The following is a 25,094-nucleotide window of genomic DNA, read 5'->3' as shown; positions in this document are numbered from 1 at the left end:
TCTGATTTAAATAAATCCACATGTCCTCCAAGAGGTTGATTTTAATTTATGACTCTGACTCCTCTAGTATGAATACAACCACCCCCTTCTTCTCTCCACAGAACTTTCCAGACACCCTCACTGCAGGCTCCTTTCCTCCAGGAGCAGTGGGGCAGAGCGGGGGTTACACCAGAAGGACATGGAGCCAGGCAAATCTGGATGGAACTGGGCTGCTTCACTAGCTAGCAGTGCCTCTTTGGGAAAGGTTCCTAAACTCTTACTGTCTTCATTTCCTCATTTGTAAATTGGAGATTAAATAATACCTATTCTGAGCTCTACTGAACCTTAGCAAAACAGATACATCCATTCATGTACAGAATCTTCTAGAACATAGAAAAAAACACAAAGCAACCACCCAACTTATTACATGAAGCTAGCATAACTTTGCTTTAAAAATCCACAAAGGTAGCAAAAAAAAAAAAAAAAGAAAACTACAAGCCACTCTTACTTAGGAAGATAGATGAACAATCCCAAACGAAATATCAAATCAAAACCAATGACATTTTTTAAAAAAACAAACATCAATCCATGGAATATAGGACGGTTTTGAACCATTAGAAAAAAAATTGGATGCATACAATGAACTCCATTCCCTCCTGAAAACCCACTGAAATGAGAGTAAAGAAATAAAATATATACCCACAAGGACAAAAAGAGGAGAGAGAAGACCTCCGTGGACAAGAGATGTCAGTGTTTTTCAGAAGGTGAAACTGATCAAGGAAGGAATTGACAGTAGAATAGAGAAAGTGAAAATCAAAACAACTTTGAAGGGGATCGTCAATGAGAAATAGCAGGTTTGTGCCACAGAATTCCTGAAAGGCTCAGGGATGGAGTCACCAGCTTCTTAGAAGGTGGAGAAAAGGGCAAATGGAATAAAAAAAAAAAAAACTGTGGTTGAAAGCTTGTGAATGGAGAAGCCGAACCTCTAACCTCCCTTCCTTGTCCCAGGAGGAGAAAAAGGGCTTATTTTTCTGGAGTCCTTAAGCCACGGGAACTCCAGACTCCAGTGTACCAGTGGAGGACTGAGACGTGGCCATTTCCTGGGGGGAGAACAGAAAGAAAGAAGAAAACTAAATTACTTATATCCAGCATTTACTGAGCTCTTACCCTGCGCCTGGCTCTGTTCTAAATGTTCCACGTGTGATCTTCGTAACAGGCCACCAGACAGGAGAATAAATGTACAAAAGTAGCCAAGACAATTTTTAAAAAGAACTTAAAAGTGGACTTGCCCTACTGGATGTTAAAACATATTAAAAAGCTATGATAATTATAGCAGTATGGTCTGAGTGTTGGAATAGACAGGTTACTCTATCTGACATGTCCAACTAATCTAATTGCCTAGTAGTGGACATGTTAGACTAATTAATGTTGAAATAGACATATTAGCTTAGAAGAATATAGAAACTGACCCTTACATATGAGAATGAAAGGTATGATAAAAATGACATTTCAAACCAGTAGGGAAAAATAATAGTTCAATAAGTGGTGTTGGGAAATTACTGTATTCATGCTTGGAAGATTTAAATTTCAGATGGATTGTGGACAGACCTAATATTAAAAACATGTTTATGGCTGGGCGCAGTGGCTCACGCCTGTAATCCAGCACTTTGGGAGGCAAGAAGGGAGGATCACTTGAGACCAATAGTTCAAGACCAGCTTAGGCAACATAGTGAAACCCCATTTCTACAATTAAAAAATTAGCCGGGCATAGTGGCTTGCACCTGTAGTCACAGATGCTCAGGAAGCTGAGGCAGGAGGATCACTTGAGCCCAGAAGTTCGCGGCTACAAGTGAGCTATGATCCTCCCACTGCACTCCAGCCTGGGTGATGGAGTGAGATGCTGTCTTAAAAAAAAAAAAATGCACTGTATATTTCAAAAGAGCTAAAAGAGAGAATTTTAAATGTTCTAACCACAAAGGAATGGTAAGCATCTGAGGCAATGGATATGCTAACTAGCCTGACTGATCATCCCACAATGTATACAGGTACCTAAGCATCACACTGTACCCCATGAATGTGTACAAGTATGATTTGTCAATTAAAATAAAATAAAACCAAAACACATGTTTATAGACTTAGACTAAGTAAAGCCTTCTTGAATAACACTTGCTTGCCAACATACTGTTTGACTTGGAGCACATTATTTAGCTTTCTGATGGTTTGTGTTTTTGTTTTTAATCAATAGAAAAGAGATGGTAATAAAATTATTGTGGAATTTACTCTGACCTTGCAGAACATAAATCTCATTGGTTACATTACACTTTGTGGTTCGGTAGTTGTATCCAATTCTGTATCACCTAGTCCCCTGGGGGTACTGAAATTTTATTTTTCCTGCTGCTATTAGCAACATATTTGAGTGTAATATGCAGAAATTCTTCCGATGTGAGCTCCTCTATCTTGGCACCTCTAGAAGTGACAAGAAAATGTTATTCCTTGACATTTTTGACAAGTTCTTAATCACTGTCCTGACTGCTTGTGAATATATGATTATATATGCTGTACAAAAACAGCAAAAGATCAGTGAATTCTGGATAGTCTTTGATTTTTCTCCTTTGGAGATCAGTTCCCATAAGAAGAAAATGACTGGTTTCATCTATTAATAATTCAGTGGGCCACCGCTGGGATGACTCCTGTGAAAACTCTCTCTTTGCCGTCGTGTAATCCCTCTCCAGTAAGGAGCAAATGCTTTTCCAAGTGGAAGTAAAAACATTTCAACGTCTTTTTTTTTTTTTTTTTTTTTTTTTTTTTGAGCAGGAATGTAAGAAGACAAAAGGTGCTTCATTGGCAAAACTGTCATATTGGAGGTTTGGCTGTTTTTTCCTTGCCAGATGACCAATTCTTTGACAGAATAATTATTATATGTGTAGGCCAGGCATGGTGGCTCACGCCTGTAATCTCAGCACTTTGGGAGGCTGAGGCAGGAGGATCACTGGAGGCCAGGAGTTTGAAACCGGCCTGAGCAAGAGTGAAACCCCGTCTCTACTAAAAATAGAAAAATTAGCCGGGCATTGTGGCATTCGTCTGCAGTCCCTGCTAGTTTGGAGGCTGAGGCAGGAGGATGGCTTGAGCCCAGGAGTTGGAGGTTGCAGTGAGCTATGATGACGCCACTGCCCTCTAGCCTAGGTGACAGAGCAAAACCTTGTCCAAAAAAAAAAACCCAGAATAACTATATGTCTATATAGAGACTCTCAGTTGCAAGTGACAGAATTCAATTCAAACCAGCCCAGGAATTCCTATGGGAATTGGCTTGAGTAGCTGGAAAGTCTAAGGTTGGATGTAGCTGCAGGCACAGCTGTTTGGCCCACACTGCTAAGGCCTGAACTGTATGGAATGCACCCCCTCCCCTCCGGCGAAAGAGGGAAGGCCTCCTTGCTAGAATAAAGGAAGAAAGTGCTGAACTGGCAAAAGCCACAGCTGTCCAAGGCAGTGACCGAGGTGTTTCCTGGTTCAGCACGTCGCACAGATGGGGCTATACTCTCTCCCTCTCCCCGAGGTTAGATTGCAACATCACAGCCTTCTTGCTTGGTCGTGAAGCCGACTGCCTGAGAGTACGGGCTTAGGGTCCTTGAGTGTGTCTGTAACGAGGCTAGAAGACATGTTGCCACCTCTGTTTCCCGTTTTGCCTCATGATACTCTGTTGTGATGGTCACTCTAGAACAATTCATTTTTTGTTTGCTCATGTTGCGAGGTTTCATTAGAACAAGATGCTGTACCATACGCAAACATTGCGAAAGCGATTGATCATCGGCTCTAACAAGATTTGAATGCAAAGTCTTCTAAGCAGGGTTCTGGGTCTCCTATTCCCGGAACTGCAGAAATTGCCCGGGGCTTCCTCACTTATGGCAGAAGGTCTAAGCGCAGGACTTCTTGGTCCCCCGCCTGTTAGAATCGCCCTTGACACCAGAGAAGGGGCTGGATCCCCAATGGTGGGGAGTGAGGAGGCCTCGCGCCTCTCAGGGAACCAGAAACTGATTGTTCTTTGCTGTGGACCCATAACAAGGTCTTGGCGGCAAAGCTGCCAAATGCCTGGCCCGCTCCTCGGGCTCCCGTCTCCCCCCGGCCCCGGCCAAGTGCAGGAATATGACTGTCCTCCCCAGTTCTCTGTCTGCCCCCAGATCGGCTCTGGCACCTTCCACAGCGTTTTGCTTCAGAATTAGGCTTGTTTGTCCTCTCTCCAGCCTTCCTTCCCCCCTGCACACTCGTCTCTCCGCCAGCCAGGAAGGCTTTGTCTGCTGTGCAGCCGCGGGAGAGTGGCTCTTGGTAACCATGGGCAACCATGAACCCCACCAGCTATCTGGGCTATATTTGTAAGGCGCGATCGGCCGCTAACAGGGTGGACGGGGAACTGTGCTTTAAAGATTTTCTCGTGCAGTGAAGTATCGTCTTCCTTTTTTTTTTTTTTTGTAGAATGACCAATCTATGGGCGAGATGCAGATAATTGGAGGAGATGATCTTTCAACGCTGGCTGGAAAGGTTTGTTAATGTAGCCCCGCTCAGTCCGCAGTGATGTCTGGGGACATCTGTGACCTTCATTTCAGGTCAGCACTCCCGAGACGTTTCACACACTCTCCCGGGTTTGCTAATTCACGCAAATGGCTGCGCGAATTCTTTTCATGATTTCTCTCCTCTCTGCAACACTCCCTTTAGAACACTTCCAGGACAGGACGCAGAGCGAATCTTTCTCTGCCGAGCTTCCTTCCAAGCTTAGTGCAGACAACAAAGCCCCCTGGCCCTCCTTCTTCGGATCCTTTCTATTCACCCTTTCAGGAACCTTCTGGAAAGGAAGCTTTTCCCTTCATGTGTCTGTTTCTTCTCTCATCTGCACCTCCTCACCTAGGCACTTCGCTACTGCATTTAAACAGGTTTGTCGAAATATACAAAATCTGGGAAGGGAAGAAAATAGGCCTTCCTGGGAGCACATTTTTCAGCCCTTTCTTTTTTTTTTTTTTCTTTTTATTAAAAAGAATTTAACCTATTCAATTGTGAGAAGAACACCTCCAGTTTTAACTTGGGGTTCCAAATCTGCCAGTGCTTAATGATGAAGGGAAAAGACTGTCTGGATTCTGCCATAAATACAGGAATTGGAAGGAAAGGGGGTTTCCTACGGCAGATGATCTTTGAGGAATTGAGACCCGAAATGCAAGTTTGCTGTGAATAAAAGCAACCCAGAATTTGTTCGGGTTCAGCCGTGCTGACCTATCTTGTATCCGTTATCCCTGACCAGCTTCAGCTTTCTAAGTAAAATGGATCAGGCCAGCACACAGGCTTCATCTCTGATACTTGTAGGCATTATTATTATGCAGTGCCTGTGTAGGGGGCAGGAAGAGCAGCCACATTTAATGAGAATATGTATAATAACATTAGGAGCACTACAGACCCGCAAGGACTCTGACTACAAAACAGGCTACTTCTCTCTCCTCTGAAGACAGCCTAGTAGGATCCATGTGTTAAATTGCTCTCTAGCAGTAAATTATGTTGCATAAAAATTGGAATTAACTTGTTCATGTTAATGGATCACTAAGCCACCATTTGATGTTATTACATCAGTCCATACAATGACATCGCAGAAAGCTAGAATAGTCAAAGCAATTTCCAGAAATTCATAACTTTTAACAACTCTGGAATGGTCTTTAAATGATAAGTCACCTTGTACTTTGTTGTAGGACATTGCCCTACAGGTTTATTACACAGAGAAATATCTTCCCTTGTGCTTTTGCTCCGGGGTCTGTCAAAGTGACAACTCTAAGATTCCCAAATCAATGCCAAGAAAAAAATTGCACATAGAATTGTGGTCCTTCTCCTGAATAAAATCATCTTCCATTTATTTATTTATTTATTTATTTGAGTGGGAGACAGGCTCTCACTCTGTTTTCCAGGCTAGAGAGCAGTGGTGTCATCGTAGCTCACTGCAACCTCAAATCCCTGAGCTCAAGTGATCCTCCTGCCTCTCCTTCCCAAGTGGCTGGGACTACAGGTGTGAGCCACCACACCTGGCTAATTTTCTTTTTTGTAGAGATGAGGTCTCACTCTGTTGCCCAGGCTGGCCTCACACTCCTGGCCTCAAGCCATCCTCCTGCCTCAGCCTCCCAAAATGCTAGGATTACAGGCGTGAGCCACCACACCCGGCCCCTTTTGTTTTAAAGCAATCTCCTTCTAGGTGAACACTGTATATTCTTTCTTTAAGAGCTAGAGAGAAGGTTGAGGAAAGGGTAGATCTCACTAGGGGTGGAGTGAGCAGAAGGGGTGACAGCTCTGTGCCTCACTGTCCCCTCTTATAATTACAACTAAGACCTCCTGGGAGAGTAGAGATCTTAGAAGTTCAGGTAGGAGATATAGAAAACCAGCGAGCAGTGTGTACAAGCAGGAGTCTGCTTTAACTTTTTGTTAGCAATGACAGATGATTTCCTCCAAGTTACCAGGTGCCACTTTGTGGTAGCCTCACACTCTCTGTGTGTGCACAGATGCGTTTCAGTGTATGTTCAAACATGTGCCAAGCAGAGCCCCTGTGGCTTAGCAAGCACTGGAGAAATATTTCTAAGATGAATCAACACCAATCAGCCAGGTTCTCAACTATCACACCAGTTTAAGTTTAAATATTCAGCGTATACAGCTGGGTGCAGTGGCTCATGCTTGTAATCCTAGCACTCTGGGAGGCCGAGGCAGGAAGATTGCTCGAGGTCAGGACTTCGAGACCAGCCTGAGCAAGAGTGAGACCCCCGTCTCTACTAAAAAATAGAAAGAAATTAACCGGACAACTAAAAATATACAGAAAAAATTAGCTGAGCATGGTGGCACGTGCCTGTAGTCCCAGCTACTGGGGAAGCTGAGGCAGGAGGATCGCTTGAGCCCAGGAGTTTGAGGTTGCTGTGAGCTAGGCTGATGCCACGGCACTCTAGCCTGGGCAACAGAGCGAGACTCTGTCTCAATCAATCAATATTCAGAATGTCTAGACTCCCATCAGAAGAGAATGCCAGGCCAGGCACAGGAACTCACGCCTATAATCCCAGCACTTTGGGAGGCTGAGGCAGGAGGATCCCTTGTGGCCAGGAGTTCAAGACCAGCCTGGGCAACATAGCAAGACTCTGTCTCTACAAAAAAGTTTTTAAAAATTAGCCGAGTGTGGTGTTGTGTGCCTGTAGTCGCAGGTACTCTGAAGGCTGAGACGTGACAATCACTTGAGCCCAGCAGTCCGAGGCTTCTGTTTCACTCCAGCCCGGGCAGCAGAGCGAGACCAGTGCAGGCCACACCATGCATTAATACTTCCAAATACATCTTGAATCTGTCCACTTCTGTCCGTCTCCCTGGCTGTCCCCCCAGTCTTACCCCTTGCTACTCAAAGTGTTGCCTGGGTCAGGGCTCAGCAAACTTTTTCAGTGAAGGACCAGAGAGTGGTATTTTAGACTTTGTTGCAGTTACTCAGCTCTGCTGTTGTCGTGCAAAAGCAGCCATAGGCAACATGGAAACAAATGGACATGGCTGTGTTCCAGTAAAACTTTATTTATAAAAACAGGCTGCAGGCCAGATTTGGCCAGGGGGCCATAGTGTGCCAGTCCTTGGTGTAGGAACCAGCAGGGTCGGCACCTGGGAGGTTACGAGAAATGCAGAATCCCAGGTCCCGCTCCACATCTACTGAAATTCAGTCTTCATTTTAACAAGATCTCCAGACGGTTCATAGGAGAAGCACTGGTTTTCTAAAATGAGGCCACCGCTATCCCTTCTTGGGGCTGCCATGACAGTCTAACTAATCTCCCCGAACATCACCCTTCACTCCAGTTTTGCTCCCCTCCAAACCATTCTCCACGAAGCAGTCAGAGGGATCTTCTTCCAGTACTGGTTGGAACACATCACTTGCCACCTGAGAACCTTTCAGTGACCTCTCAGGGTTGTCAGACTCAACAAAAACAAAAGGAAAAAAACACGTTAAGGTTGAGATTCAGATAAACAATGATTGAAATTGTAGTATAAGTATATCCCATGTGTATTTAGTATAAGTATGTCCCATGTGATGTTTGAGCCATGCATATTCTAACAAGTTATTTGTTATCTGTCAGAAATTCACATGTACCTGGTGTCCTGCATCTCTCCCTGGCAGCCCTCCTCCTCCCAGTGCTCTGAGAATCTGATCCAAACACTTACGGTGGCCTGTGAGGCCTGCGTCATCTGGCCCTGGCCCCCCCTCGGGGTCGTCATTTCCCCCCAACCCCACAGCCATAACCACACTGACTAAGCTCCTTCCTGCAAACACGCGGATGAGCTATGGCCTCTCCCTGGAATCCATTTTCCTCCTGTCCTCCAGGTCTCAGCCTCCTCCCTGGGACTCTCTGTCCAAAGTGAGCACACCCTCTTGCATCTACGCTTTCCCCACGTCTGGTTAATCTCTGTGACCGCTTAGACCCCTTCCCACAGTTTTCAGTGCTTGCCTGGGGGCTGATGTCTCATTGCCCATCTCCCAGACCAAACAGCCAGCGGGAAGAGGTCAGGGACCGCGCCCACCCTATTCACCGCGGTATCTCCAGCGTCGTGCGCTGGTGCCTGGTGTGTAACAGCTTGGGAGAAATATTTGGCAACTGAGTGACTGATTGGCCTCTTAGAAATCAGAAAGAAATTTCCAGTTACCTTTGGGAAAGATAGGACATGGCAAAGAGGAAAGGGAAGTATAAGCCCACCTGGTCTTGCCCAAGGTCGCGTCATCTGGCTGATTTAGTTGAATTCAGAGGAGAGAAATGCCGAGGGAAGGCGAGAGACCACTCTCTCTGTAGAGGCCGAAGGCGTCGGTCGCAAGAGATTCAAGAAGGGATCAAGGCAGTGAATGCTACACAGCTGACGGTTGGAAGAGTGAAAAAAAATGTCACTTAACTTTTGGAATTTCCTTTTCCTGTAACAGATAAAGGCCTTCGTGTGGCCTGCCCTGGTCACCCACTCTTCAGCCCTTTAGAGAAAGGCAGGCTGTCAAGAATTTGAGAGAACTTTAAAAATACATTGCAGAGGCCCTCTGGGATCTTTCCATCATGCAAAAATATACACTCGCTGGGAAAAAAATTTTTAAAGGAAAAGGCACCCAACAATCAGTGGGTATTTGTTTTAATGGCCGTAGAAGACAGTGTGAAACTGCGGTAAATCCCTGCCTTGGATGGAAGGGCTCTTCCAGGTCACCGTCTACCTTCTGCCTTCTCGTGTAGTCCATACGGTTTGTCAGTCAATCAGCAAGTTCACATGTAAGTTACATTTATCACCGTGTTATTGCTCTGCCAGGAACTTGCACACACGTTCTCTTCCTTAATGCTCGGCACCCTGAGAAAAGAGCCAGGGACGTTTTCACACAAGGCTCCTTCCTTGGGCTTAAGGAAGTTCAGAGTAGGAAGAGTCCTGGGGCCCGTAAGAGTCTTAGCGAGAGGAAGGTAAGCTTTTCCTTGGAACCAGAAAGATGGGGACTAACACAGAAGAGAGGGGAAGAAATGCGTGGAACGGGAGGTGAATGGGGACAGAACAGGGTGGCCGACGGGAGTGAATCAGTGTGACCAATGGAAATTAGTCAAAAACAAGGAAACAGTAAGAAACAAACTGAAAACGCACATTGGGTTTGGTGTGTAGAGTACATTGGAAGTCTCAACAAAGAGTGGAACTTGCTCAGAAAAGCAAACAGGAGGCACAGAAGTGTCAGCCGGAGGTGACATCTCGGAGCTGTGGAACTACGTGAGCAAAGTGGGGCGGAAGAGAAGGACTCTCCATATGACAAGGAGCCAGGACTGAGCTGAGTGAAGGAGGGAGGGCTAGGAAGAACTTTTTAAATTAAATTTGCTTATGAAAGAACTTTATCAAACGTGGGGAAAGAGCTCACCTGCATCATCTTGCCAAGTTGAGAAAATAGAGACATCATGAGCCTCATACTGTACTCTGTAACTTCTGGAGCCTTCTGAACACCTGGGAGTTAAAATTTTATCCAGAAAAAGAGACTCTAGACAGCCTTCCAGATACAACTTTCTCTTTTCTCTTCTTTGATTTTTTTTTTCTTCTTTCTTCTTTCTTTCTTTTTTTCTTTCTTTTTCCCTTTCTTTCTTGCTGCAAAGGGAAGGGAACTCACGAGGGAGGCCGGCTGAGTCATGGTTCTAAATAGGTCATTGCTGTTGAATAAAGGAAGCCCTCAACGATTAAGTTAAATGGCCTGTTCGGCTCACAGTGTTAAAAGCATTTTACTCGGTGTATTTAAGCTGTCTACACAGCGTGCTCCGCGGCAGCGTTTTTCAGTGTTGATTTAATCCTGGCACTTCATAAAATGGTGTGTAGCCATTAAAGCAAGGAGATTTTATTCGTGTTCAAGAGAAATCTCTGAAAGGGCGGAATAAAACCAAACCCATGGAAACACTCCCCAATCTGGCAACGTGAAAACACAGATGTGCAGGTTTAAGTGCAGGATTGCAGGAGACATGACTCCCCCCGCCACCCCGCCCCCAAATAAGTTTCTAATCCAATGCCAGAGTGAAGCATCGGAACCTGCCAAAACTTCCCCCTTGGCCGCCTTCGCTGTTTAAATCATTCTTTTTTATTGCAACTGACTAGGCTGAGAACAATAATCGAAATGCCCACTGACTGATGATTCTGGCAATTTTGTGAATTATCACATAAAGTGAAATGCTGAGCTACATTCCTTTCTCCATGGGGTTCATATTCACACTCCTACCCACGCTCCGCATCCCCAGCACAGCCCTCGGTCCCCGCTGCCATCCCTCCCAGCGAGGCAGGCCACAAACGCAAAGCGACCCTCCCGCAAGTTAGACAGTCTGGTGTGCAAATCACGGTGCATTTAACAGACTAAAAGTAGGAATAACCTATTTAAGAGAATCATTTAGATGTGTAGTATTCTTTCCTTCTTTCTTCTTTCTCTCGTCTTCTTTCTTGCCTTCTTTTTCATCAGGAAACTCCGTGTGATTAGCTTTGATCAGAATCGTAGCAACAGCAACCAGAGAACACACTCCAGAGATTCCCTGTCGAGTTTTTTGCCTGCAGCCCCCGGGCTGCAGATTTTACTGGCTTTCTGGGAGGAAATGAGCTAGGTGTGATGAGATGACTAAGACAGTAACTGGCAAACGTCTCAGCTTCAGTGATCAGAGTTATCAGATGGGAAGTGTTCGGGAGGCACATTGTGTACCGAAAAAATGTCCAAGGTTGCCCACTCAAAAAATGGGAATTTTAGAAAATGGCTTAGCGCAAAATTAAAAGCAGTAGCCATTAACTATAGCTCGGGTAAGGAAGAACAGCAGATCGTTAAGGAAAAATGGCAGGGATATATCAACAGTATAATGATCTAGAGAAAGTGAAAGAAAAGAGGTCGAAATGGTTGATTCACTCCACAGGCATTTCTTGGCCACTTACTAGATGCCAGTCTCCATGCTGTGTGCTGATCATATAGAGATGCATGAGTATTGGTTCCTTAGCCCTTATGATTCATCTTAATTCATCTTGGTATGGGCAATACATCGGAGATGTTGCTCGTTTGGTTCCAGACCACTGCAATAATGCAAGTCACACAAATCTTTGGTTTCCAATGCATATATAAGTTATGTTTATACTACATTATAGTCTATTAAGTATGCAATAGCCTTATGTCTAAAAAAATGTGCAGGCCTTAATTAAAAATACTTTATTGCTAAAAATGCTAATGATCATCTGAGCCTTCAGTAAGTCATAATCTTTTTGCTGGGTGGAAGGTCTTGCCTCTGTGTTGACAGCTGCTCACTGATCAGGGTGGTGGTTGATGAAAGCTGGGATGGCTGTAGCAATTTCTCACAATAAGACAACAATGAAGTTTGCTGCATGGATTGACTCTTTCTTTCATGAAAGATTTCTCGTAGGATGTGATGGGTTTTAATACCATTTTACCCACCATAGAACTTCTTTCAACATTGGAGTCAATCCTCTCAAACCCTACCATTTAGCAACTAAGTTTATATAATATTCTAAATCCTTTGTTGTCATTTCAAGAATGTTCGTAGCACCTTCCCCAGGAGTAGTTTCCATCTCAAGAAATCACTTTCTTTGCTCACTCACAGGAAGCAGTTCCTCTTCTGTTCAAGTTTGATCATGAGATTACAGCAGTTCAGCCACATCTTCAGGCTCCACTTCTAGTCCTAGTTCTCTTGCAGTTTCCACCACATCTGCAGTTACTTCCTCCACTGAAGTCTTAAAGCCCTCAAAGTCATCCATGAGTGTTGGAATCAAATTCTTCCAAACTCCTATTAATGTTGATATTTTGACCTCCTTCCATGAATCACACATGTTCCTAATGGCATCTAGAATGGTGAATCCTTTCCAGAAGGTTTTCAATTTCAATCCTTTCCAGAAGGTTTTCAATTTCAATTTGCCCAGATCCATCAGAGGAATCACTATATATGGAAGCTACACCCTTACAAAATGTGTTTCTTAAATAATGAGACTTGAAAGTCAAAATAACTCCTTGATCCATGGGCTGCAGAATGGATGTTGCGTTAGCAGCATGAAAATAACATTAATGTTCTTGTACATCTCCATCAGAGAGCTCTTGGGTGACTAGGTACATTGTCAAGGAGAGCAATCTGTTTTCTGAGCAGGTTTCAAGAGTGGGCCTAAAATATTCAGCAAATTGCTGTAAACAGATGTGCTGCAATCCAGCCTTTGTCGTTTCATTTATAGAGCACAAGCAGAATAGATTTAGTATAATTCTTAAGGGCCCTAGGATTTTCAGAATGATACATGAGCATTGGCTTCAACTTCAGGTCACCAGTTGCATTAGCCCCTAGCAAGAGTCAGCCTGTCCCTGGAAGCTTTGAAGCCAGGCATTGACTTCTCTTCTCTAGCTATGAAAGTCCTAGATGGCATCTTCTTCCGATAGAAGGCTGTTCTGTCTACATGGAAAATGTGTTGTTCGGTGTAGCCACCTTCATCAGTGATCTTAGCTAGATCTGGAGAACTTGCCGCAGCTTCTCCATCAGCACGTGCTGCTTCACCTTGCACTTTTATGTTATAGAGAGATGACTTCTTTCCTTTAACCTCATGAAACAACCTCTGCTAGCTTCAAACCTTTCTTCTGCAGCTTCCTTACCTCTCTCAGCCTTCAAATAATTGAAGAGAGTTAAGGCCTTGCTCTGGATTAGGCTTTAGCTTTTAAGAGAATGTGGTGGCTAGTTTGATCTTCTATCCAGACCACTCAAACTTTCTTCATATCAGCAATAAGGCTGTTTTGCTTTCTTATTCTTGTGTTCACTGAAGTAGCACTTTTAATTTCCTTCAAAAACTTTTCCTTTATCCACAACTTTCTATAATAAAAATGAACACGCATGTATACTTAAGCCTTTTTTTAAAAACATGCAACCTAAAAAAAATCAATAAATGATTTAAATATGTTTTTTAAAACAGTAATAGCTATATGAAACATATTATTAGATATATTTTTAAGAAATACGGAAAAACAGCTGAAAGAGTTAAAAGTGACTGTCTCTAGAGAACAAAATTGGGAGTGAGGAGAGGTGAAGTGGAAGGCAGGTGTTTTTCTTTAAAAACCTTTCAGGCCGGCGCGGTGGCTCACGCCTGTAATCCTAGCACTCTGGGAGGCCGAGGTGGGTGGATCGTTTGAGCTCGGGAGTTCGAGACCAGCCTGAGCAAGAGCGAGACCCCATCTCTACTAGAAATAGAAAGAAATTATATGGACAGCTAAAAATATATATAGAAAAAATTAGCCGGGCATGGTGGTGCATGCCTGTAGTCCCAACTACTCGGGAAGCTGAGACAGGAGGATCCCTTGAGCCCAGGAGTCTGAGGTTGCTGTGAGCTAGGCTGACGCCATGGCACTCACTCTAGCCTGGGCAACAAAGTGAGACTCTGTCTCAAAAAAAAAAAAACCTTTTAATCTGGCCAGGCGCAGTGGCTCACACCTCTAATCCTAGCACACTGGAAGGCTGAGGCAGGAGGATCGTTTGAGCTCAGGAGTTCGAGACCAGCCTGAGCAAGAGTGAGACCCCGTCTCTACTAAAAAAATGGGAAGAAATTAGCTGGACAACTAAAGATATATATAGAAAAAAAAATTAGCTGGGCATGGTGGCATATGCCTGTAGTCCCGGCTACTCAGGAGGCTGAGGCAGGAGGATCACTTGAGCCCAGGAGTTTGAGGTTGCTGTGAGCTAGGCTGATGCCACGGCACTCTAGCCCAGGCAATAGAGTGAGACTCTGTCTCAAAAAAAAAAAAAATTATGATTAAAAAAAAAAAGCCTTCCGATCTATTTGATTCTAAACATGTTGGATGCATTACTTTGATTTTAAAATATGTTTGAGTAATTTTGACAATATCCAAGTCGCACATCCCACCCACCACTGTGTCGAAGAGTTGAAGCTAATCTTTTCAAAGATGACTCTTTTGTTATGCAAGGTTCTGAACTGTCAAAAAAAAAAGGATTTAATTACATTCAGTGCACTCTCCTTAATTAGGCAAGAATGCAGACGAACACATTTCAGAAAGCTTTTTCTTTATAAAGTTGAAACAAAAAGAGATTGTGAACCAGGAAATTAAATTAACCACAACATTCTCCAAGTATTCTGGTTTGTTCATAGGCCTGGTTGGTAAGCCTCATTCAAACTAAAAATGCACATTCTAACCAACCGCTGTGGCTGGAGGGTTAAGATCATAGCAAATCGTGTTTAAAATACCAACAGGACTTCCCTGTTGGTGTGATTCTTAGAGTAGAGGCTATAATGGCACAACTTGTTTAAACAATGGACAAAATAATCTTACATTTTCACAATAAAATTAAGATTTTTGAATGGATTTAATGAATAAAAATGCCGTACTTGTGAGAAAAACACTTCTAGGAAGTATATTTCCACCTAAGCATGCATTTGACCTATGGTGCAAAGTTAAAAGGGTTGGTTCATTGGTGGTTTGGTTGGGTGGTTAACATTTTCATTAATTTAATCTTTCATTAGACCTGAGTAAGTTATCTAATGTGTAATATTTTATTTGATTTTACAGCATTATATAAATCATAGGGATAAGTTAAAGGTCATCTAAAGAAAGAAAAACACGGTGACGTTGAAGAAGTATTCTCCCCATTTCGTTAATTGGAATGTCCTATGAACACGGTCGTGTTTTAATTTCGTGGAACAGCATTGATATGTAATTGCTAATCAAATTAATTGGTTGGTTTTCACGCATTAATAAGGTTAATCAGTTATTATTCCTTCATTCAACAAATAATTATTGAGGATCTACAGGCAGGCATTATGCTAGGGTCTGGAAATGCAATCGTAAGCAAAGCAAACATGATCCCCACCTCATGGAGTTTGGAGGAGAGTGGGGTAGACAGATATCAGACAAGAAATTAAAATGAAATATAATCAGTGTTCTTACGGGAGAAGTAGAAGAATGTAGCGAGGGACCTAACCATCTCACTAAAAATACAGACCCGGCACCCACCCGGCCCTTTCTATAGCCCCGCTCCCTTCCTGAGGGTTGACAATCTGGGAGTAAATCCAGAGTCCTCAGGGATTTGGGTGGCTTTGCAGGAACAAGGCTGTCACAGCTGAATCCGTAATCCACCTACAGAGCACGGTCTCCATTAGTGATTCGGTTCATGTTGCCTTGTTTTGCTGGTAACTCTTAGCAAGCTCTGCATCCCAGAGGAATGCTGGGTGGGGGTGCTTGCGGAGTTATTGAAGTGGGATGACTTTGTGGATAGCTCTTCACACAGGTAACGGGCCCTAAGGTAAGCCTGCTCCTAACCTGAATATAGATGCTAATATTGTCCCACCAAGTAATCCCCAGGGAACGGTTAAAATGAATCTGGAATATCTACATTGCCTCTAATCATTTGGATTAGACGGATGGGGTAGGACCAGCTAAGCAAATTGTGAAATTCTAGCTGGAAGCAAAATGTGTGTTTATCTTGTGAGCCAGATCGGCATCATATTCTAAAATACGGGTTTTGTTTCTTCCAGAATGTTCTCATTGTTGAGGTAAGCTGGCTTTCCCTTTTCCATATTGGAAGTTGAAAGAATCTAACGGTGAGTTTTAAAGTGTAGAACGTGTTGTCATATTGTCCAAGGATTTCTTGAGTCCCCACTGTGTGCCTTGTTCTCCAGATTTATGGATTTGGAGCCAACTAGCATCCCTGGCTTTAAACAACTTAGAATAAAAGCTTTGCAATCATAGTTGTGAGGTACTTGATCCTTTCTTTATATGCAATTTCACGTATCTCTAAATTGGTTCTTATACCTAGTTGTGAATCAGACATTTTCAGAGAAGGGGAAACTAGCCCAACAAACCGAATGCATTTCATTTAGTAAAGCCGAGCTTAAAACTCTCTTTACCCTGAATGCATTGTTCTTGCTAATGACCTCTAATGACTTCTAGCAATTCGCAAATACCTTCAGCATCAAAATTGCATATACAATCAATTAAAAAAATCGCAATCTAGGGGAAAGCGATGATTTGTTTTTAAATTCGTGTTTCTGTTAAAAAAGGAAAGAGCGAGTGTAAGCCCTGTGGCAGTAGTGGACTGATACAGCAAATGGCCACGTTTTGTTCCGGGACACGCCTGTCTTATCTATCAGCTGGCACAGAGTCAGGGGTGCTGTTTTCAAGCTTTTGTTACACAATTGCCCGCGTGCGCCATGTGTGTCTGCAGTCCTGGCTCAACATAACCCATGAAGGAGACCCTCGAACCAAATGAATCGCCCAACCCTTGCTAAATTCAGAGCTGTTGTTTGGACAATCGGCTCCAGACAGCTGATTTCTGTCCTAAGGACAATAAATCGCCGCTGCCCATTCTCCTCTAATTGTGCAGCAGCTCACGAGCGGAGATGAGCCTGCGTTCACTGTCACCGTGGACCCTCAGAGTTCACAGGCTGTCACCAGCTGCTGCCCAGACACATCTCACTTCCCAGCCCCAGAATCCCCTATTGAGTGGGGACGACCAGGGGGCGGTGTTTATCCATTCAGGGTATTCAGATGTGCATGTCCATGAAAATTCATGCGTCTTGTATTGTGTTACATAACCTCAGGGCCAAATTTAGTCCTTGAATGTGCTTGCACGAGTCCAAATATACTCAACGAGGAGCCCGAGTGCTCTTCAGAAGCTACATTTAGCCCATCCACACAGCCGAAGGATTCAAGGAGGAAACATTCACCAGCAGATTCCCCAAAACTCAGTTTCCAGAAAGCAAGCACCTATCTAAAAGATCATAACCAACTCTGCCTCCTGCTTTGACTTCGATTGGATGGCATTTCTAATTAGCATGCATTTTTAATAGGGAATCTCTCCCCGGGTGAAATATCTATCATGCTGCTCAAATGCATTGTGTTGAATTTGCGTATCTTCTTTGCAAAGGATGTTGTTGGAACTGGGAGAACCATGAAAGCCCTGCTCAGCAGCATAGAGAAGTACAAGCCCAACATGATTAAGGTGGCCAGGTGAGTCGGACGTCCACACGGCATGGCGAGCTCTGGTCTTCCAAGCAAGCCCAAAGGGGACGCTAACACAGGTCTTTGCAAAGGATGTGATATGTGCTAAATCAATGACCTTCTGCCCTGGGGTGTTATAGTTTGATCACGTGGAAAAATAGCCCATTTGCCTGCTAGCTGGAGAGAGGAGAGGAAAGAGGACATGCTTTGCTGTGTTTCAAGCCCCTCTTTGCTGTGCCTCCCATGGCTGTTTCCAGAAGCAGCCGGAGGAGCCCCGGTGCAATGGCTCTGGTCCGTTCCTCTTAGCCAGAGCCGCAGGAGCAACTTCCGTACTTTAAGTACAGACTTGAATGATGTTTAATTCTATTTGCAATTCGCAGAGATTTTACTGCGGTCACTAACACATCTTTTTTTATCGGTAGTTTGTTGGTGAAGAGAACATCCCGAAGCGATGGCTTTAGACCCGACTGTAAGTGCTTTTTGGGTTTTGTTTCGTTGGTTGGTTTTCCGGGGTGGTGTTTAAGAATCTTCGGTTTTCTCTTTGACAGTGTTCCATGTGCGCTAGAAGCTACGTAGGGCCGGTGGTCCCACAGATTCCTCCTGGTCTTCCCTGCTTTGGTAGGGGGATAGAACCCTTTGAAATGAGAGTCTTAAATGTTCTTATGCATCTTTCACAAAAACAACGTTTTGTGAATTATATATTTTTAGGTTTTACGCGGCACCTTAACTCCAAAGAATTCAGCTGAAAAGTTTCAGGGGGTCTCGCTGGACTGATTCAGACACGTAGGACTCCTGCCTTGGCCCTGCTCCCACCAGTCAGGCACGGAGAGGTGTGCCACAGAGGTTTAGAGGGAGTCTCCTGCCATCATCAGGAACTGTCACCAGACAATGCACAATGGTGACCTTTAGCAAGCCTGAGTTTTAGCACACAGCAGGGGACATCTGAGACGTCGCCTCACCACCTCCAAACAAAGGTTCCATAACACAGAGAGTTGGCAGAGCAGATATCGCCAGATACCATCGTCACACCTGACTTCAGACGTGTGTTCTGGAAGGCTCTCTTCATCTAGAGCACTCTCCTCACTCCTCCCCATGATGAGACTAGGTCCAATGCCAGGAAGGATAAACAAGCAGCCTGATTATTTATTATTCTAACACTAGAGGCGATTTTTTTTTTTACTTGCATAGGCAGAATTCAGCTTGATTTTTATAAGTTACATTTGCTCTAAAGCCCCTGGGATAATTTGGCTTCAGTTCTCAGCAAGCTGAACAAACACTGGAGAAAGAGAAGCACGGTACGGGTGGGTAATGTACCAGGGACATTCAGCCAATGACGCTTTATTCTAAAAACAGGTGTCATTCCCGTGCTGGATGTATAATGCTAACTCTAGACCATGTCACTTCTGCTCAGAGAGACCCAGTAGCTTATTCCTGTCGGCTCCCGGCTTCGGGAATATAATGTGGATGTAGTGAAGATGGCAGGAGGTTACTAAACAGAAATTTTCTAAGGAAACAGTATAAGATACTTACTGTATAGATAAGAGTTTAACTGAAGTTGAAAAACATTCACTTCAAACATACCCACTTCATTTCAAACATGTCGTATCATTTATAACAACATTAATAAAATAATAGCAGCGGACACTAGGAGTTTAGGATGTGCCAGGCACTGTTCTAAGAGCTGTATAAACATTAATTCATTTTATCCTCACAATAGCTCTCTAAAGGTAGGTGCTGTTGCTATACCCATTTTACAGATGAGGAAATTAAGTACAGCAAGGTTAAATAGCTTGCCACGGTCACATAGCTGTAAGTGTAGGGTCAGTATTGAACCCAGGCAGTCTGGTTCCAGTCACTGCTGGGACACTTGGGCCACATCTGCAAGTAGCATCTGCAATTGCAGATAGAAGTGTAGGAGGAGCTGCCCTCGTTTGCTAGCGAGTCATAGGTCCCTCTGATTCCTGCCTGTCTTACTGACCCATCGCCCTGCTTGGATTCTTTGACATCTCAAGGTTTGGCCTTTGAAACCAGCTTTGGGCTCTCATTTTCCCAGTCTCAGTTGCCAGGGCTAATGGAGGGATCGCGCTGCTCATGGTGAAGTCATCATTGCTCCAACCCTGGTCACAATCAGGGTTGCCTGGGACTTACTCATATGCTTTTCGCTAGCTCAGAATCGCTGTTTCTTCTTTCTGCCTGGACGTCTCTGTTCCTTTCTCATGTTCCTTTCCCTTTCTTTTATGCTCAGTGTGTAACCTCTGACATCTTTTCTTCTGCTCTCGCTTCTCCTCTTTGGTTATTTTATTTTATTTTTTCAAGAAAATCCGCAGTTTGGAGGAATCAAATGGGCTTCCGAACAAGTGGCCCCACCATGCAATCCTCTAGAATATAAGTCCCTCGCCTCTGGCACTTTCTGTGAGCAGGAACCAGTTGGTTTCTCTATGTGAAAACATCTTGGGTCGTAGTCACCACGGAGATAACCTTGTCCGTGCTGTAAGTCCACCAACTGCGCAAAGTACAGTTTCACAGAAGTAAGCAGGTACATCTCTCTTGTCCGCAATACTGCAATGCACAAACTTAGATTCCAAAACACTGGAAAAAGTTTGAAAATCACTGGACCAAGACACATTTATTCTGTTTTAAGACTTCTGAGAAAGGAAAGCTCTTGTCTGTTCTTTAAGAATCGTCTCCAATAAAAATCATCTTCTTCTCAATACATTCTGCTTTTGCTTAACCTGAGTGCCCTGCACTGCATTTAAATCCGTTTCCTGTCTCTTTCTGTCCTCAGTGAAGAGCTAAGTGATATCCTCTGTACTGTGGACCCAAAGGTCAGCGTTGAACTAACCCTCCCGCGGTCTCTTCCGCAAGCTGAACAAGCCCATCTCCTTTCATCTCGTCTCCCAGTCTTCGCCTTCCGGTCCTTTAACCAGCCGAGGTGCTGGGGACAGTGGCAGAATTGCTTCCTGGTTGCCACGGCCCTAGCACCTGTCCACGTGTTGCAGTATTGTAACACCTTCTGCTTGAAGTTCCCTTTGTGCTGTTCGGACTGTTTCCTTTGGCATCTTGTCATTATGCACCGTTGCTCTGGAACACCAGGGCCACGTGACCAACTCATACATGCTTCTTGTTACCTGCTGGGCTTCCTGAGCCCGGCGCTGTGTACTGGGCGTTCAGCCGTTCATCATGCGCTGGCTCGTCTGCCCTTTGTCCCTGAGTTGTCACCCGGTCCAGGACCCTCCTGGGCCCATCCCGCACTCCGCTCACACTTTCCTCACGTCCTTCAGCCTAAATGAAAGGTCCTCCGAGTTGGAGAGCCCACAGCAGCCTATGGTAGCATTAAACTTACATAATCTAAATTGTTTTTCTTTTTTTTTTTTTCCTCCTCTCTCTCTCTGCTAAGATGCTGGATTTGAGATTCCGAATTTATTTGTGGTGGGATATGCCTTAGATTACAATGAATACTTCAGAGATCTGAATGTAAGTCTTGCGTGCAAATCCCCAGCCTCCTTTTCATAAGCACTTAACGGTAACTTACCAATGTAACAAATCACTGAAAGAGTAGTAACGATGATTGCTGTTTATTGAGTGTCTTCTACGTTGGGAATATGGTGGGCACTTTGCATCCATGCTCCCAATCAATTCCCGCTGCCGTTCTGCAAGGCAGGCGTTGGGATGATGCAAGCCAATGATGACCATCTCTGTCTACGTTGTACTAAAGAAATAGGATGCTAGGCCGGGCGCGGTGGCTCACGCCTGTAATCCTAGCACTCTGGGAGGCCGAGGTGGGCGGATCGTTTGAGCTCAGGAGTTCGAGACCAGCCTGAGCAAGAGCGAGACCCCATCTCTACTAAAAATAGAAAGAAATTATATGGACAGCTAAAAAATATATATAGAAAAAATTAGCCGGGCATGGTGGTGCATGCCTGTAGTCCCAGCTACTCGGGAGGCTGAGACAGGAGGATCCCTTGAGCCCAGGAGTTTGAGGTTGCTGTGAGCTAGGCTGACGCCACGGCACTCACTCTAGCCTGGGCAACAGAGTGAGACTCTGTCTCAAAAAAAAAAAAAAAAAAAAAAAAAGAAATAGGACGCTAAATGCAGAACTGTGGCTGGATGCTTATTCTCTCCCATAGTCGCTGATGTGCCTGGCCGACCATAACAATATCCAATGTTCTATTCACTGTTCTGTGTCCGGCCTGGAAATCTAGCAGGTTCCAATTACAGTGGCATGCAGCTCTCACAGCTATTCCCCCTGTGGGGGGAGTGTCCCAACACACAGACATGGAGCCCCAGCTGTGCGACCCTGACTGACACTGAATGATCTAGAAGTAGACATCTTACCCAGAGTGGACCAATCAGTCTCTCTCTCCTGGGAATTAGCAACTTAAACCGAAAGTCACAGAGACCAGCGGTTTGGGGACTTTAGCCACTATAATAGCCGTGCTCTAGGGCATCTGCAAGCACCGTGGGCTAAAGGCTCTGGAGCTACCCTAGTTCCTACCTTCCGGTTGCTTCATGGTTTACCTCTTCCTTGGATTCCGTGAGCGACCCCAGTATACGTTCAGTAAATCCCTCCTTTTTTGCTTCCATTAGCCTGACTCTATTTCTATTGCTTGCAGTCAAAATATTCCTAACACATCTCTTGCCACCCAAAAAGGGTCGAATAAGAGCTCATGTTGTGTTTATCATCGTTATCTCTCCCTGCACCGAAGCAGTTGTCCTTTTGCCATTGGGAGACTTCTGTTTCCAGCAGGGCTAAACGCGCTGCTCCCTGACCATTTCGGGGGTTTTAGAGACCCAGGGAGCCAGGTTCGGGATAGGGCACAAAACCAAAACAACAAAGAACTTTTTGTCAAGCATGTGAATGGGTCTATTTAGATTTTACGCACACCTGTAAACACACACACATGTATATTTAAAGGAACAATAGCCGGTTACAGGATGGTATTCTGTTATGACTACCTCGCGTTGTCCGTGCCTCCTATTTTGTTAAGAAACTGATGCGTTTAAATGCTCTATTGTTTCAGCACATATGCGTGATCAATGAACACGGTAAAGAAAAGTATCGCGTCTAAAGATGTCAGTTCTCACCATCGAATCGCCAGACAGCAGCATTCTTACGGCCACACTCAGGAGGCCAGCTGGGAACTGTGTCTCTCCAGGCGTCTTCGCTCAGCAGGACATAAAAGGAAAAAAACATGTTTCAATGAGCGCGCTCTCTTTTCTGAGATTATCATAGAAGGGGTACCAAAGGTTCTCAAGGAAAAGAAAGCAATGCTTTTATTTGACTTGTTGCAAATTAAACACTCCGCCTTATGACTCATCCGCGCTATCTACCTTCACACTCCTGAGCTACACACTTCCATTGTTGTGATTCAGTCATTAAGCTTATTGCCACTCCCAAGGTCCCCTCAGCTAGTTACTCCAACATTTTTCACTTAACTTTTTTTTAATACTCTATTTTGGTAATACTCTCACAGTATTCAAAACCTGGAAATCCTTTCACTTAAGCCCTGAGCGCCATATATTAGGAATCCAACCAGGTTCCCATACTAAGAAAAGGGCTGGAAAAGGACAATTTGATATAAATTTTTGTTTGCGCATATCTGACAGGCCATTATTATCTGCTTTGACAAAGCCTTTCTGAAACGCGGTGCACAATGAATCTTAATGATGTTATGAAATGAGCCTTTGCTCAGCACTGTTGGTTCGAGCTTCCGGTATGTGATGACGGTCTGTGGTGTGTGCATGGACGTACTCAACTGTGTTTAATACTCTGAATTTTAATTAGCAAAAACACAATGGCAGCCAGGCTCTGGTTTCTAAGCTGCATCCTTTTATTCATGTGGGACATGAACAAATGGCAGAATTGAGGGGGAGTGTTTTCAATGCTCAAAACTAAGCGAGCATAAATTTTTCTTCTTATTTGCATCAAAAGACAAGACGCAGTTACGTACTGCGTTAAACATGAAAACAGATTGAATTATGTTTTAAGTGTCCTTATAAGACTGATCACAAAATCCAAGGTGCTATAAGAAACAAGCAAACTTAAGAAAGTTTTTTCTGAATAACAGTTTTTTTTTTGCCGTTTCCCCATTATATGAGACATTTTCTAATTTATGGGGATTTTAATTGAAAATAAACTTGAGTGCCAATAGAGCTGTTTTTTCTCACTTCCTTAAAAAAAGCAAATGCAAAATAAATAACTAAGCAGCCTTTGTTTGGTTCTGAACCGTATGTGGCATATTGTTATTAGGTTCTAGCTTCCTTTAAACTAATAAAGAATAAGAAAACTTATTATGTTTTACAACTGCTTACTGTTTTTCTTCCGCCTTCATATGTTTTATATACTTTTAGCTGTTAAAATGTACTCGAGCCAACAGCTTAAATATACTACTCCATATACCTATACTGTGGCTTTATTTTTGTTAACCTGGATTAAATCCAATATATGCGTTAATATAAGCAAACAATTAAGCCAGGCGAGATCTGCTTTTTTTTTTTCCTCCTTAAGCTTGTTTGTAAGAACAAGAAATTTTAGTTGTAAAAGATTTTCCTGCAGATCTTTGTTTTAGTCCGAGAAGAAAACAAACCACACCCAGATATCCCCAGGGGTAAACCAGCCAGGGGAATCCCTTCTAGCTTTGTTTGATAGAAGAATTGGTACCCAGGCTGTAGATTTATAATTCTGTGCAACTGGACAATTTCTGAAAATATCAAAATTAATACTCTAAGCATAGTTTTCCACAATGCCACATTTATATAGAAAAATCCAGGCACACATTTGATTTTAAACATAAAATTATCCATCAAGTATACAATATTAAAATGTTTTCTTAAAAATGCTACATTTTAGTAAGCATCAGTATCATTTTTGAAGACTCTATGTTTATTCAAATTAGAAAGGAAATTGATTTACTTCACGAGACGATGAGGACTTGTATAGTTAATGCGGAAAAAGGAAGGCTTACTAAATACACAAGAAGTTTAATTACGCCTGCAATTTTTTCCTACCAGACAATATTTTGACAGTGATATCCAAGAAAATCATCCCGGGAAAAATTATATTTCCTTTTCTCTTGCAAAAATCTAGTCTATTTAATATCACTGAGTTTATTCACTCTAAACCAAAACTGTAAAAGCTTATTACCTGATTAACAACAAATCCATTATTAATTTAGTGTTCCAAAGCTGATTAGCAGAGGGGGTAAAAGCATGTGTGTGTGTGTGTGTGTGTGTGTATGTGTGTGTGTTTCATTGGGAAATTTGGATTCAATTATAATCAACGAAACTAGTAATATTTTGTGATTTTTCAAACAAATTAGAACCCCTTATTATAAATTGGCTCTTTCAAAATGCAAATTAAAACCCCAATGAGATACCACCTTACCCCTGTCAGAAGGGCCATTATTAAAAAGTCAAAAAACAATAGATGTTGGCACGGATGCGGTTAAAAGGGAATGCTTATACATTGCTGTTGGGAATGCTTATACATTTCTGTTGGGAATGCAAATTAGTACAACCTCTGTGGAAAACAGTATGGAAATTCCTCAAAGAACTGAAAGTTGACCTATCATTCTGTCCAGCAATCCCACTACTGGGTATCTGCTCAAAGGAAAAAGAAATCATATCAAGA

At 43.5% G+C, this 25,094-nt stretch overlaps 1 protein-coding gene across 2 annotated transcripts in view; it reads left to right on the top strand.

The window, feature by feature from the left end:
• Positions 1–23,765, top strand: part of PRTFDC1 (phosphoribosyl transferase domain containing 1) — a 91,405-nt gene extending 67,640 nt beyond the window's left edge. The window contains exons 4-9 of one of the 2 annotated variants that reach the window (XM_069458851.1): positions 4,447–4,512; positions 16,000–16,017; positions 17,391–17,473; positions 17,887–17,933; positions 20,862–20,938; positions 22,486–23,765. In XM_069458851.1, the coding sequence (XP_069314952.1) occupies positions 4,447–4,512; positions 16,000–16,017; positions 17,391–17,473; positions 17,887–17,933; positions 20,862–20,938; positions 22,486–22,533 (339 nt within the window). In that variant the 3' untranslated portion in view covers positions 22,534–23,765. The remainder of the gene's footprint in view (positions 1–4,446; positions 4,513–15,999; positions 16,018–17,390; positions 17,474–17,886; positions 17,934–20,861; positions 20,939–22,485) is intronic. The other variant, XM_069458852.1, reaches the window with a different exon arrangement.
• Positions 23,766–25,094: the final 1,329 nt, after the last annotated feature.

This window comes from Eulemur rufifrons, chromosome 25 (genome assembly GCF_041146395.1).
Source record: "Eulemur rufifrons isolate Redbay chromosome 25, OSU_ERuf_1, whole genome shotgun sequence".
Taxonomy (NCBI): domain Eukaryota; kingdom Metazoa; phylum Chordata; class Mammalia; order Primates; family Lemuridae; genus Eulemur; species Eulemur rufifrons.
This window is presented reverse-complemented; position numbering and strand designations above follow the sequence as displayed.